This window comes from Pseudophryne corroboree, chromosome 7 (genome assembly GCF_028390025.1).
Source record: "Pseudophryne corroboree isolate aPseCor3 chromosome 7, aPseCor3.hap2, whole genome shotgun sequence".
Lineage (NCBI taxonomy): Eukaryota > Metazoa > Chordata > Amphibia > Anura > Myobatrachidae > Pseudophryne > Pseudophryne corroboree.
In genome coordinates, this window is record NC_086450.1 from 293,305,043 (window position 1) to 293,321,124 (window position 16,082).

Genomic DNA, 16,082 nt, shown 5'->3' on the forward strand with positions numbered 1-16,082 from the left:
CTTCTTTATACATACTACATCTCATTATCAACCAGTCTATATTAGCAGCAGACACAGTACAGTACGGTAGTCCACGGCTGTAGCTACCTCTGTGTCGGCACTCGGAAGTCCGTCCATAATTGTATACCACCTACCCGTGGTTTTTTTTTCTTTCTTCTTTATACATACTACATCTCATTATCATCCAGTCTATATTAGCAGCAGACACAGTACAGTACGGTAGTCCACGGCTGTAGCTACCTCTGTGTCGGCACTCCATCCATAATTGTATACCACCTACCCGTGGTTTTTTTTTTCTTCTTTATACATACTACATCTCATTATCATCCAGTCTATATTAGCAGCAGACACAGTACAGTACGGTAGTCCACGGCTGTAGCTACCTCTGTGTCGGCACTCGGCAGTCCATCCATAATTGTATACCACCTACCCGTGGTTTTTTTTTTCTTTCTTCTTTATACATACTACATCTCATTATCATCCAGTCTATATTAGCAGCAGACACAGTACAGTACGGTAGTCCACGGCTGTAGCTACCTCTGTGTCGGCACTCGGCAGTCCATCCATAATTGTATACCACCTACCCGTGGTTTTTTTTTCTTCTTTATACATACTACATCTCATTATCATCCAGTCTATATTAGCAGCAGACACAGTACAGTACGGTAGTCCACGGCTGTAGCTACCTCTGTGTCGGCACTCGGCAGTCCATCCATAATTGTATACCACCTACCCGTGGTTTTTTTTTCTTTCTTCTTTATACATACTACATCTCATTATCAACCAGTCTATATTAGCAGCAGACACAGTACAGTACGGTAGTCCACGGCTGTAGCTACCTCTGTGTCGGCACTCGGCAGTCCATCCATAATTGTATACCACCTACCCGTGGTTTTTCTTTCTTTCTTCTTTATACATACTACATCTCATTATCAACCAGTCTATATTAGCAGCAGACACAGTACAGTACGGTAGTCCACGGCTGTAGCTACCTCTGTGTCGGCACTCAGAAGTCCGTCCATAATTGTATACCACCTACCCGTGGTTTTTTTTTCTTTCTTCTTTATACATACTACATCTCATTATCATCCAGTCTATATTAGCAGCAGACACAGTACAGTACGGTAGTCCACGGCTGTAGCTACCTCTGTGTCGGCACTCGGCAGTCCATCCATAATTGTATACCACCTACCCGTGGTTTTTTTTTTCTTCTTTATACATACTACATCTCATTATCATCCAGTCTATATTAGCAGCAGACACAGTACAGTACGGTAGTCCACGGCTGTAGCTACCTCTGTGTCGGCACTCGGCAGTCCATCCATAATTGTATAACACCTACCCGTGGTTTTTTTTTCTTTCTTCTTTATACATACTACATCTCATTATCATCCAGTCTATATTAGCAGCAGACACAGTACAGTACGGTAGTCCACGGCTGTAGCTACCTCTGTGTCGGCACTCGGCAGTCCATCCATAATTGTATACCACCTACCCGTGGTTTTTTTTTCTTTCTTTATACATACTACATCTCATTATCAACCAGTCTATATTAGCAGCAGACACAGTACAGTACGGTAGTCCACGGCTGTAGCTACCTCTGTGTCGGCACTCGGCAGTCCATCCATAATTGTATACCACCTACCCGTGGTTTTTTTTTCTTTCTTCTTTATACATACTACATCTCATTATCAACCAGTCTATATTAGCAGCAGACACAGTACAGTACGGTAGTCCACGGCTGTAGCTACCTCTGTGTCGGCACTCGGCAGTCCATCCATAATTGTATACCACCTACCCGTGGTTTTTTTTTCTTTCTTCTTTATACATACTACATCTCATTATCAACCAGTCTATATTAGCAGCAGACACAGTACAGTACGGTAGTCCACGGCTGTAGCTACCTCTGTGTCGGCACTCGGCAGTCCATCCATAATTGTATACTAGTATCCATCCATCTCCATTGTTTACCTGAGGTGCCTTTTAGTTGTGCCTATTAAAATATGGAGAACAAAAATGTTGAGGTTCCAAAATTAGGGAAAGATCAAGATCCACTTCCACCTCGTGCTGAAGCTGCTGCCACTAGTCATGGCCGAGACGATGAAATGCCAGCAACGTCGTCTGCCAAGGCCGATGCCCAATGTCATAGTACAGAGCATGTCAAATCCAAAACACCAAATATCAGTAAAAAAAGGACTCCAAAACCTAAAATAAAATTGTCGGAGGAGAAGCGTAAACTTGCCAATATGCCATTTACCACACGGAGTGGCAAGGAACGGCTGAGGCCCTGGCCTATGTTCATGGCTAGTGGTTCAGCTTCACATGAGGATGGAAGCACTCAGCCTCTCGCTAGAAAACTGAAAAGACTCAAGCTGGCAAAAGCACCGCAAAGAACTGTGCGTTCTTCGAAATCCCAAATCCACAAGGAGAGTCCAATTGTGTCGGTTGCGATGCCTGACCTTCCCAACACTGGACGTGAAGAGCATGCGCCTTCCACCATTTGCACGCCCCCTGCAAGTGCTGGAAGGAGCACCCGCAGTCCAGTTCCTGATAGTCAGATTGAAGATGTCAGTGTTGAAGTACACCAGGATGAGGAGGATATGGGTGTTGCTGGCGCTGGGGAGGAAATTGACAAGGAGGATTCTGATGGTGAGGTGGTTTGTTTAAGTCAGGCACCCGGGGAGACACCTGTTGTCCGTGGGAGGAATATGGCCGTTGACATGCCTGGTGAAAATACCAAAAAAATCAGCTCTTCGGTGTGGAAGTATTTCACCCGAAATGCGGACAACATTTGTCAAGCCGTGTGTTCCCTTTGTCAAGCTGTAATAAGTAGGGGTAAGGACGTTAACCACCTCGGAACATCCTCCCTTATACGTCACCTGCAGCGCATTCATAATAAGTCAGTGACAAGTTCAAAAACTTTGGCCGACAGCGGAAGCAGTCCACTGACCAGTAAATCCCTTCCTCTTGTAACCAAGCTCACGCAAACCACCCCACCAACTCCCTCAGTGTCAATTTCCTCCTTCCCCAGGAATGCCAATAGTCCTGCAGGCCATGTCACTGGCAATTCTGACGAGTCCTCTCCTGCCTGGGATTCCTCCGATGCATCCTTGCGTGTAACGCCTACTGCTGCTGGCGCTGCTGTTGTTGCTGCTAGAAGTCGATGGTCATCCCAGAGGGGAAGTCGTAAGCCCACTTGTACTACTTCCAGTAAGCAATTGACTGTCCAACAGTCCTTTGCGAGGAAGATGAAATATCACAGCAGTCATCCTGCTGCAAAGCGGATAACTGAGGCCTTGACAACTATGTTGGTGTTAGACGTGCGTCCGGTATCCGCCGTTAGTTCACAGGGAACTAGACAATTTATTGAGGCAGTGTGCCCCCGTTACCAAATACCATCTAGGTTCCACTTCTCTAGGCAGGCGATACCGAGAATGTACACGGACGTCAGAAAAAGACTCACCAGTGTCCTAAAAAATGCAGTTGTACCCAATGTCCACTTAACCACGGACATGTGGACAAGTGGAGCAGGGCAGGGTCAGGACTATATGACTGTGACAGCCCACTGGGTAGATGTATGGACTCCCGCCGCAAGAACAGCAGCGGCGGCACCAGTAGCAGCATCTCGCAAACGCCAACTCTTTCCTAGGCAGGCTACGCTTTGTATCACCGCTTTCCAGAATACGCACACAGCTGAAAACCTCTTACGGCAACTGAGGAAGATCATCGCGGAATGGCTTACCCCAATTGGAAGGGACATCCTGCGTGACACTGCAGTGCCACTCCTAGATGGGCCCGGTGTTTGTGTCGGCCACTAGGGTCGCTTATCTTACTCACACAGTCAGCTACCTCATTGCGCCTCTTTTTTTCTTTGCGTCATGTGCTGTTTGGGGAGGGTTTTTTGGAAGGGACATCCTGCGTGACACTGCAGTGCCACTCCTAGATGGGCCCGGTGTTTGTGTCGGCCACTAGGGTCGCTTATCTTACTCACACAGTCAGCTACCTCATTGCGCCTCTTTTTTTCTTTGCGTCATGTGCTGTTTGGGGAGGGTTTTTTGGAAGGGACATCCTGCGTGACACTGCAGTGCCACTCCTAGATGGGCCCGGTGTTTGTGTCGGCCACTAGGGTCGCTTATCTTACTCACACAGTCAGCTACCTCATTGCGCCTCTTTTTTTCTTTGCGTCATGTGCTGTTTGGGGAGGGTTTTTTGGAAGGGACATCCTGCGTGACACTGCAGTGCCACTCCTAGATGGGCCCGGTGTTTGTGTCGGCCACTAGGGTCGCTTATCTTACTCACACAGTCAGCTACCTCATTGCGCCTCTTTTTTTCTTTGCGTCATGTGCTGTTTGGGGAGGGTTTTTTGGAAGGGACATCCTGCGTGACACTGCAGTGCCACTCCTAGATGTGTTTGTGTCGGCCACTAGGGTCGCTTATCTTACTCACACAGCGACCTCGGTGCAAATTTTAGGACTAAAAATAATATTGTGAGGTGTGAGGTATTCAGAATAGACTGAAAATGAGTGGAAATTATGGTTTTTGAGGTTAATAATACTTTGGGATCAAAATGACCCCCAAATTCTATGATTTAAGCTGTTTTTTAGGGTTTTTTGAAAAAAACACCCGAATCCAAAACACACCCGAATCCGACAAAAAAAATTCGGTGAGGTTTTGCCAAAACGCGGTCGAACCCAAAACACGGCCGCGGAACCGAACCCAAAACCAAAACACAAAACCCGAAAAATTTCCGGCGCTCATCTCTAGTATATAGTGGGGTCCCTGCATGGCCACAGTGTCCATGCCAGCGCCGCTGTCCGTTTCCGGAGACCCACACCGGATCGCGAATTCAGTGGGTCCCGCCAGGGGGACCCTCTTACCTCCTCCCTATTGTGCGGCCACGCGATCCTGGACAGCAGCGGCGGTGTGTGTGTCTGAGAAGACCTGAGCGTCTCCGCTGTTGTACCTTCCAACCACGGTGCGGGAGTACACATTGCCGCTGGGGGATGTGAGGGAACTGCAGCACGATATGTCAGTATGACATATAGCATCAGGTGCCTATGCTGCGGCCTTTGAAGTCTTCTTTCTTCTTAGAAAAGCTCTTTTCAGGGCTGCCTAACGCAGCCCTCCCTGTTATCTGCCTGCACTGCAGGCACCAACTCAGAGTTGCCTACACTCCCTCATTCTGCAGGAGACTCCCTGAAATAGTAGTAATCTCCCTGACTCCCTGAATAGACCATCAATCTCCCTGATTGCACGGTACCCCCATTATCCAGATGTTAGATTCTTGTGGAGGGGGGGAGAAATCAGAGATATATACATTCAAATGGATCATCAGCGCCTTCTTCCTGTATTGGTTATAAGGCACATTGATCCCTATGGCTACATGCATTTTAAATAAGGTTTCTCATGGCCACTTACAGTATATGGAACCTCTTGTAAGACACAGTACACAAAAAAATCCTGCAAAATATCAGTGTCTTTTCTTCAACAAGTAGATCTTACTAAGTTACTATGGGGCTCATTTACATTTGGATGTCAGTCATTTTTAATACACGCCTTTTAGATGTAGAAGTACACATCTGCGCTGATAGGTGTTACTTTCACAACCTCCCTGAAATGCTTTTTCAAAAGTAGGCGAGTATGCACCAACTTACAAACTGAGCTCCAGTGCTTGGAGGCGGGGATATGGAGGAGGCGGTGCAGTGCATCCTGGGAACAGTCAAAGCTTTAGCCTGTTGGTGCCTCGGATCAAGATCCAACTCTACACCCCGATGTTATTCCCTGTGAAATACCAGTGTACCCCACTGCAGAAATAAGCACTGTAATGGCTAAACTAGTCTTTGGCTAGGAATCTGGTCCTTACATCAGTCCCTTGAATTGCCTTCGAGAAAAGCACCACTTTTTATACTGTGGATAAACACTCAATAGATGCTTACGAACACAGTTTTATACTTGCTGCACTTACCATTTTTCCAATTATAAAATACAGAAGTTGGTGAGAGAGTGAGTAATCACTGCATCCTATTTGCTTCATCTTCTTCCAGCAAGGACTACTCACAATGCAGGCCTCTTTGTCTCCATTCCTTTCACAGACAAAAAATAAAATTATACTTGTTTGTTAATAAAACACTTTGCTATGTAGATGATTTTCAAATTACTGTATTTCCTTTTACCAAAACCTAAAAAACTATACACCCTGAAAATTATAGATGCTTGTCTAAGTGGTGTGTATATGACAAAACACTTAAAACATTGCAGACAGTGCACCCTGCTGGTACTTTTAATGAGTTCACTTTGAAATAAATCCATTCTGAATTATTGAGCTATGCATTTGATTATTGTTGTGTGTTGTTTTTTTTATTATTGTCCATTTATATTATACCTTTATTTATTTCTTTGTAGCTTTTCTCCCTTCTACTGATTTCTGTTTTTCTTGTGTTATGAAAACAGTAAATAATCATTTTTAGTGCTTTTATACATTGTTGTATAGTTGAACCCATTTTTCATTCATTAGCCTTTTTTTGGACCTGAATAATTGATCAATTATAGATTATTATATCTGTACTCATTTTGTGCACACATCTAATTTTTCTGCAGTCTCTTTTTTTGGATATTTTATGGAAAAATCCATCAAGTTAAATTCAAAACAGAGCTCTTCGCACTCTGCATTATTTAATACTTTTCCACGCCTGCGATGGTGTATAATAAGCTAAGTTTTATGTTAATTTGTGTCCGGATACGTGTTGAGCTGTTTATGTATATTTATGCACAGCATATACTTGGAATCCAAGCGCAAATGTTTCATTACGAACTAATAATCTCATCTTTTTATGACCTTTATAAAGTATTTCATTGCCAGATATAAATAAGATACTAATTTGCATTATACAATGATTGTACATAACATAGAAAATAGGATTTTGATACTTACCAGGCAAATCCTTTTCTTTGAATCCACAGGGGTCACTGGAGCAGTGACGTGCAGTGGGGTGAGGCAGAGCCTTTCCTGTCATACTAACGTTTGTGCCAGAGTTTTGACTGTATAAAGTATATGAAAAATACAAAGAATATGCTAGAAATATCTTCTTTGCATGATTCTAATAATTTTTATAGCCAAAACTCTGGAGTAAAAAGTCTATGGCAGGTGAGGCACTGCCTCACCTGGCTAACTTTTCCGCACATCTCTGATCAAAACTCACCAAATTTCCATGGGTTTCTACTGCTGCACCTGTGTATAATGCCCAGATGTACGCTTTGGCTCATATATTGCATGTAAATCTGGCTCTGGTGCTAGCCAGTGCCTTCTGAGCTATTTAGCTCACCGCACGTCCCTGCACTGGAGTACTCTTAGGATATGGACGGTGCGATAGCAGGGATAAACACATTTAAATATTTAAATGTGTAATCCTTCTTCCCCTCAATACTCCCCAGAAGCCTCAGTGTTTTTTTTGTGCTGAGCCGAACAGGAGCAAAAGAGAGGCTGAACAATGGAGAATTACATATAACATTATAACATAATGGACAACTGTAAAGTTGACACATAACATAACGGACAACTGGAAAGTTGACACGACAACAGATAATAATCACCATACCTTCCAACAAGGCGGTGATAATGTGTTAGCATAAGATATACTGAACTTACCACAAGACAGGTGAAACTGCTGTGGTGGACGTCCACTGACCCCTGTGGATTCAAAGAAAAGGATTTACCTGGTAAGTACCAAAATCCTATTTTCTATTTCATCCACTAGGGGTCACTGGAGTACTTTTGGGACGTACCAAAGTTTCCCCCTTGGGCAGGAAAGCTGTTTGACACCTGTAATAGTAGACGGACCAAAGTTAGATGCTGATGCCGCAAAGTATTAACTTGTAAAAGCGCACAACTTGTGCCCTGACAACTATGTAACTGCATGGTAAATTTATGAAAGCCGTACAACCTGCTACCCATGATGTTCCCACCGAACGCATGGAATGTGCTGACGTAGATGAAGGCGGTTGTAAACTAGTCCGAAATTAAGCCTGACAAATAGTTAGCGCAATCGATTCAGCCAACCTCTGTCTGGAAGCTGGCCAACCTACCTTGACTGCAGTATAGAGTACAAACAATGTATCCGTTTTACGAACTGGTGATGTTTGGGTACAACAATGCGAAGCGCACAAACCACATTCAAAGTAGCTGGAGTTCTGGAACTTCCTGAGAAAGCAGGAACCATGAATGCTTAACTTATGAAAAGATAATAATACTACCTTATGTAAAAAAGCGGAATTCGTTCGAATATCTGCTTTGTTATTATGAAACACCAGATACGGTGGATTGCATGAAAACGCACCTACTTGAGAACACACCTTACCGAAATTAAGGCTAGGAGAAACTGTTTCCTAAGTGAGAACTTAACATCCACCTGTTGTAAAGGTTCAAAAAGTGTAAAAGCAGATTCAAGTCCAAATGGATCTGTAGGTGGTATAAATGGAGGTTGAACTGTAAGAACACCTTGTCAGAACATATGCACTGTTGGCAAAAGAGCCAAACAGCGCAGAAAGAAATTGACAAAGCAGAGACCTGCACTTTAGTATCTGTAAACTTAGTCCTGCTCTAATCCCGTCTGGAAAAATAGCAAAAAACAGGATAACTTGAAAGAAGATGTCGGAAACTTCCGATCTTTACACCAACAAATATAAGTTTGCCCAAATCTGTGATAATAAGCTGCTGTAACTGACTTCTTAGCACGTAACATAGTTGGTATACCCAACCTTGGAATGCCCTCTCGTCTTAAGAAAACAGTTTCAACAGCCACCCCATCTAATGCAGCCGGGTAAATCATGGTAAAGGAACGTACCCTGTTGTAGTAGGTCTGGACATAGCGGAAGCGGCAACGGATCGTCTGCGAGTATACCGCATATACACACACACACACACACACACACACACACACACACACACACACCATAGATACACAATATAACTGTGTTCCATATATCCTCAGCATAGGCTGAATAGCCTGTTATGCCTGTAGGTATGTGAACAGCTATGCACAACTTAATGCATGCAGTATTAAGTTGAGCTGTGGGGTCTGAATTGTATCTATACCCCCACAATTGTAACCCAGTGCAAAGTGACAGATAAGGATGGATAAATACCTCCCCATGGTGGCAGCGTGAAGTGACCCTCCGCGTACCAGTACAGAGCCTCATGCTAACACCCCCGTGTGCACATATACAATAGGTAAAGACCTCCCCCACATACCCACAGCGCGAGAGCCTCTGCTCTAGTCTGTCTGCCAGGAGATGAGCGGCGACAGCAGCAGCTGACCACCGTGGGTATCTCATTGTGGTCAGCACTGCTGCAGAGAGCCGGGGAGCAGTGACGGCGGCCAGCAGCAGCAGTGGAAGCTGACCGCAGCTGCCAGCAGAGGTGCGGGTGGTCTATCTGAGTACTGGGGAGCGGTGATGGTGCCCAGCGGTGAGAGTAGAACTCTGCGGCTGGGCTTCTGGGTTTGAGGAGAATTGGAGGATGTCAGCGGCACTGAGTTTGAAGTATTAGAGGAGAGCATGCAGGTGATAAGGTTGTGATCTGAGAGAGGGAAAGGAGTGTTATTGAGTTCAGAAACGGAGCATAGTCTGGTGAATACTAGATCAAGGCAGTGGCCCTCCTGATGAGTAGAGGAGTCAGTCCACTGGGAGAGGCCGAGAGAGGAGGTTAGAGTAGATTGGAGGCACGAGCAGTAGATTTTGGACTATCAATAGCAATATTGAAATCTCCGATGATAATGGTGGAGATATCAGAGGATAAGTGAGGGAGCCAGGCAGAAAAATCATCTAGAAATTGTTTGGGATGCCCACGTGGGCGATAGATAGCTGCAACACGCAGCGAAAAATGAGTGTAGATTCTGATAGAATGTACTTCAAATGATGTAAATGTGAGTGATGGAACCTGTTGTAGAACTGTGTATGCGAAAGATTGGGATAGTTATAATCCAACTCCACCTCCTTTACAGTTACCAGGCCTGGGGGGAGGGTGAAGTGGAGACCACCGTGTGACAGTGCCGCAGGGGAGGCCGTGTCTGGTTGTGTGAGCCATGTTTCTGTAATAGCCAGCAGGTTGAAGTTGTTAGATATGAAGAGGTCATGAACAGATGTTAGTTTGTTACAAACAGAGCGTGCATTCCATAAGCCATATTTTTGTGATTTGGAGGGTGATGGGAGACATGTGATGTTTATAAGGTTAGCTGTATTTCTATATTGTTGTGAAACAGGTGAATGTGAGTGGGGCAGGTGTTTGGGGAATGGATTAGGTGAAATGTCACCAGCTAATAGCAGTAAGAGAGAAAAGTAGATATACTGTAGTTGTGAGGTTTGTGAATTATTTTTATGGTGTCCAGTTGTGGATGTTATTGTCAAAGTGTAAAGATGAGTAAAAAGCTCATGAGTGTTAATAAGAGGTGTGTGGATAATTGAGGCAGCAATGTGTACAGAGGGGTCAGTTGCAGGGAAAGTAGACAATGTATTTACTTTGGAGAGAACACCATGAAGTGCAATAAAGTACAACAATTTGAGGTGCATGGTGTGTTTGTGAAAGAAGGTATTAGGGCTAGAGCAAGAATGTATGTGCAAGTTTTTGAGTTGAACATTCAAATGCTTGATTACTGGTGTTGTTCAGCTGTTCATTTACAAATACCTTATTAATGTGGATGCACATTGACCAGCACAGCTGAACCTAGATTGCATGTAATGAAAACTATGGCTAATTAATACAGGCTACCAATGAGAAAAATGTGATGTTGATGAAAGGCGATAGATTATACTGTATTGGACTAGGCAAACAGCCATATAGATCTTCATGGAGTATGGATTAATAAGTAAAATTTGAAGTGCAAGTATTATAATTGCATGCAAATCATGATAGCAACTTTTACTCTAAGCATAGATTGTTTGCATAGTGATCACAAAGTGAGGATTGCAGAGTAATATATACATACATTAGAAGTTGCAAAAAAGTTAATTTGTGGTTGTTGTAGCTACTTGATGTTTCCTTTCAGTTTTCGTACAGTTCAAGTACAGGCTAAGTATAGGCTGAAAAACACCTATATTTCTACACTTTGATTTCTACACCCTGCCTATGTCAGCCAGGCTATGTAGGCCTTGTAACCCTTAATATGTAGACCAAATACCAAAATGTAAGAAATATGCACAGTTAGTATTGGATTAGAAGGGATACTAAGTAAGTTTAACCATTATTTTCAATGCCTGGCAAGCTCCTCTCATCACTTTCCTCAACCCTTCTTATATCTGGCCAACAGGGACGTGCAGTCAGGGGAGGCAGGGGAAGCAGTGCCTCCCCTGTCATTAATGATTAAAATAATATAAAGAAGACACTTATGACACATATTCTGTGTCATAAGTAATTTATTTATATTATCCTAACCATTTTAATGCTGTAAAGTTGTTTGGGAGGCACTGATAACAGTGCCTCCCGTTATCAATAGGAACAGGTTAAAGCGCGGGGGGGGGGGGGGGGGGGGGAAGGGCGCAAGCACTGGGCTGTAATAGCCCATTAAAACCAAAGGGGAAAGCGGCACTTGCGGCGGGCGGGAGGAATGGTGGGACCCGGCGCTTCTGTGGAGCTGTCACTACAGTAGCGCGGCAGGGTCAAGAGGCATCGGGACCCGGCATTAGTAATTAAGCTGCTTGTCGCTAGAGCAGCGGCAGCTCCAAAGGCAGCAGGAACCGCTGAGCTGGAGAGCGGGTGGCAGCGGCGGCCAGCGCTCTTACCGCTCCTTCCTTTCCCTCCAAGCCAGCAGCATCATTGGCATCTATACTCTCACAGGCCAGGGGCCAAGGACCACGTAGGTGAGAGAAGGGGGCAGCCGTCTTATTTAAGATGGGGATTCACTGTTTTAATATAGTCGTTGTGTTAATGCTCAGCAGACACACTTTCTCATGATTGGCCCGGAGGTGTCACGTGACCGTTGCTTAGGAACGAAAAGTCATCCATATACCGGGGTGACTAACTATATCATTTGATTAGTAGGACCCTTAAAAGTGACTACATTATATAAAAAAATTTTATGTAAGAAGTGCAGAAGGACAGTACACATCGCCGCAGTATGCAAATAGGTCACGTAACCGGGATAAAGGGAGAAATGCCCAGCTGAGTGTATATATTATTATTGTTTTATTTAGTATGTATAATAAAGATGTTTTTAAATTGATACTGTATTTGAACAACATTTTGTAATGGTCTTTTATACAAGTGGAGTCACAGGATTACAATGAAAAGTCGGAGGGACAAACAGAACATAAGTTATATAGTAATCGTGGTACTCCCTAGAATAAAAAGCCACTGTGAATATGAAATGAAGTGAGTATACATTATGTATTTTATAAAATAATTTTGTTCATTAATTCAAGCACATGGGGGGTCATTCCGAGTTGTTCGCTCGGTAAATTTCATCGCATCGCAGCGATTTTCCGCTTAGTGCGCATGCGCAATGTTCGCACTGCGACTGCGCCAAGTAAATTTGCTATGGAGTTAGGTATTTTACTCACGGCTTTTTCTTCGTTCAGGCGATCGTAATGTGATTGACAGGAAGTGGGTGTTTCTGGGCGGAAACAGGCCGTTTTATGGGCGTGTGGGAAAAAACGCTACCGTTTCTGGGAAAAACGCGGGAGTGGCTGGAGAAACGGAGGAGTGTCTGGGCGAACGCTGGGTGTGTTTGTGACGTCAAACCAGGAACGACAAGCTCTGAACTGATCGCAGATGCCGAGTAAGTCTGGAGCTACTCAGAAACTGCACAGAGATGTCTTTTCGCAATATTGCGAATCTTTCGTTCGCAATTTTAAGAAGCAAAGATTCACTCCCAGTAGGCGTAGGCTTAGCGTGTGCAAAGCTGCTAAAAACGGCTTGCGAGCGAACAACTCGGAATGACCCCCATGGAGGACAATGAGTGTGACATCAATTAGGTGAATAGATCGGATCAGGTATAAAAATCCGGGCTCAGGCTAGCAGCAGCACTTCTTAACAAAGGGGAGAGGGCTCCCTGAAACGCATTGAAGCTACCTGCTGTGTCTTCTATCTCCCAGGATCCGGTGGTTTTGAGAACTGAGCACCACAGATGCTTTGCACTTACCTGTCTGCGGCCTGTGATGTTTATGAAGACTGTGCTCTTTCCATTGTGATTTTATGAATAAACCATGTTTCTCTGGACATTTGCCTGTCTACACTACTTAATTGGGATTCGAGACGGGAGAGAAAAAGATACCTTTATCAGAATGCATGGCAGAATTTTAATGTAAGTGTTTTTAATAGAAGAGTTTGCTTGATTGAAGCATTCATCTGTGAAGATCTGTGATTGAAGCATTCACTTGTATATGTATGTATATTAGAGATGAGCGGGTTCGGTTTCTTTGAATCCGAACCCGCACGAACTTCACTTTTTTTTTCACGGGTCCGAGCGACTCGGATCTTCCCGCCTTGCTCGGTTAACCCGAGCGCGCCCGAACGTCATCATGACGCTGTCGGATTCTCGCGAGGCTCGGATTCTATCGCGAGACTCGGATTCTATATAAGGAGCCGCGCGTCGCCGCCATTTTCACACGTGCATTGAGATTGATAGGGAGAGGACGTGGCTGGCGTCCTCTCCATTTAGATTAGATTTAGAAGAGAGAGAGAGAGAGAGATTGCTGTGATACTGTAGATTAGAAGAGAGTGCAGACAGAGTTTAGTGACTGACGACCACAGTGACCAGTGACCACCAGAGACAGTGCAGTTGTTTGTTTTATTTAATATATCCGTTCTCTGCCTGAAAAAAACGATACACAGTCACACAGTGACTCAGTCTGTGTGCACTGCTCAGCCCAGTGTGCTGCACATCAATGTATTGTATATAAAGCTTATAATTGTGGGGGAGACTGGGGAGCACTGCAGGTTGTTATAGCAGGAGCCAGGAGTACATGATAAATAATATTATATTAAAATTAAACAGTGCACACTTTTGCTGCAGGAGTGCCACTGCCAGTGTGACTAGTGGTGACCAGTGCCTGACCACCAGTATATTAGTAGTATTGTATACTATCTCTTTATCAACCAGTCTATATTAGCAGCAGACACAGTACAGTGCGGTAGTTCACGGCTGTGGCTACCTCTGTGTCGGCACTCGGCAGGCAGTCCGTCCAACCATAATTGTATTATAATATATACCACCTAACCGTGGTTTTTTTTTCATTCTTTATACCGTCGTCATACTAGTTGTTACGAGTATACTACTATCTCTTTATCAACCAGTGTACAGTGCGGTAGTTCACGGCTGTGGCTACCTCTGTGTCGGCACTCGGCAGGCAGTCCGTCCAACCATAATTGTATTATATACCACCTAACCGTGGTTTTTTTTTCATTCTTTATACCGTCGTCATACTAGTTGTTACGAGTATACTACTATCTCTTTATCAACCAGTGTACAGTGCGGTAGTTCACGGCTGTGGCTACCTCTGTGTCGGCACTCGGCAGGCAGTCCGTCCAACCATAATTGTATTATAATATATACCACCTAACCGTGGTTTTTTTTTCATTCTTTATACCGTCGTCATACTAGTTGTTACGAGTATACTACTATCTCTTTATCAACCAGTGTACAGTGCGGTAGTTCACGGCTGTGGCTACCTCTGTGTCGGCACTCGGCAGGCAGTCCGTCCATCCATAATTGTATTATAATATATACCACCTAACCGTGGTTTTTTTTTCATTCTTTATACCGTCGTCATACTAGTTGTTACGAGTATACTACTATCTCTTTATCAACCAGTGTACAGTGCGGTAGTTCACGGCTGTGGCTACCTCTGTGTCGGCACTCGGCAGGCAGTCCGTCCAACCATAATTGTATTATAATATATACCACCTAACCGTGGTTTTTTTTTCATTCTTTATACCGTCGTCATACTAGTTGTTACGAGTATACTACTATCTCTTTATCAACCAGTGTACAGTGCGGTAGTTCACGGCTGTGGCTACCTCTGTGTCGGCACTCGGCAGGCAGTCCGTCCAACCATAATTGTATTATAATATATACCACCTAACCGTGGTTTTTTTTTCATTCTTTATACCGTCGTCATACTAGTTGTTACGAGTATACTACTATCTCTTTATCAACCAGTGTACAGTGCGGTAGTTCACGGCTGTGGCTACCTCTGTGTCGGCACTCGGCAGGCAGTCCGTCCATCCATAATTGTATTATATACCACCTAACCGTGGTTTTTTTATACCACCTAACCGTGGCAGTCCGTCCATAATTGTATACTAGTATCCAATCCATCCATCTCCATTGTTTACCTGAGGTGCCTTTTAGTTCTGCCTATAAAATATGGAGAACAAAAAAGTTGAGGTTCCAAAATTAGGGAAAGATCAAGATCCACTTCCACCTCGTGCTGAAGCTGCTGCCACTAGTCATGGCCGAGACGATGAAATGCCAGCAACGTCGTCTGCCAAGGCCGATGCCCAATGTCATAGTACAGAGCATGTCAAATCCAAAACACCAAATATCAGAAAAAAAAGGACTCCAAAACCTAAAATAAAATTGTCGGAGGAGAAGCGTAAACTTGCCAATATGCCATTTACCACACGGAGTGGCAAGGAACGGCTGAGGCCCTGGCCTATGTTCATGGCTAGTGGTTCAGCTTCACATGAGGATGGAAGCACTCAGCCTCTCGCTAGAAAACTGAAAAGACTCAAGCTGGCAAAAGCACCGCAAAGAACTGTGCGTTCTTTGAAATCCCAAATCCACAAGGAGAGTCCAATTGTGTCGGTTGCGATGCCTGACCTTCCCAACACTGGACGTGAAGAGCATGCGCCTTCCACCATTTGCACGCCCCCTGCAAGTGCTGGAAGGAGCACCCGCAGTCCAGTTCCTGATAGTCAGATTGAAGATGTCAGTGTTGAAGTACACCAGGATGAGGAGGATATGGGTGTTGCTGGCGCTGGGGAGGAAATTGACCAGGAGGATTCTGATGGTGAGGTGGTTTGTTTAAGTCAGGCACCCGGGGAGACACCTGTTGTCCGTGGGAGGAATATGGCCGTTGACATGCCAGGT

The 16,082-nt window shown here is 44.5% G+C and overlaps 1 protein-coding gene across 1 annotated transcript in view; it reads right to left on the reverse strand.

The window, feature by feature from the left end:
- The window catches only part of C7H16orf89 (chromosome 7 C16orf89 homolog), a 189,610-nt gene that overhangs the window by 75,130 nt on the left and 98,398 nt on the right, over positions 1 to 16,082 (reverse strand). The window contains exon 4 of the mRNA XM_063932361.1: positions 5,966 to 6,083. Within this exon, the coding sequence (XP_063788431.1) occupies positions 5,966 to 6,083 (118 nt within the window). The remainder of the gene's footprint in view (positions 1 to 5,965; positions 6,084 to 16,082) is intronic.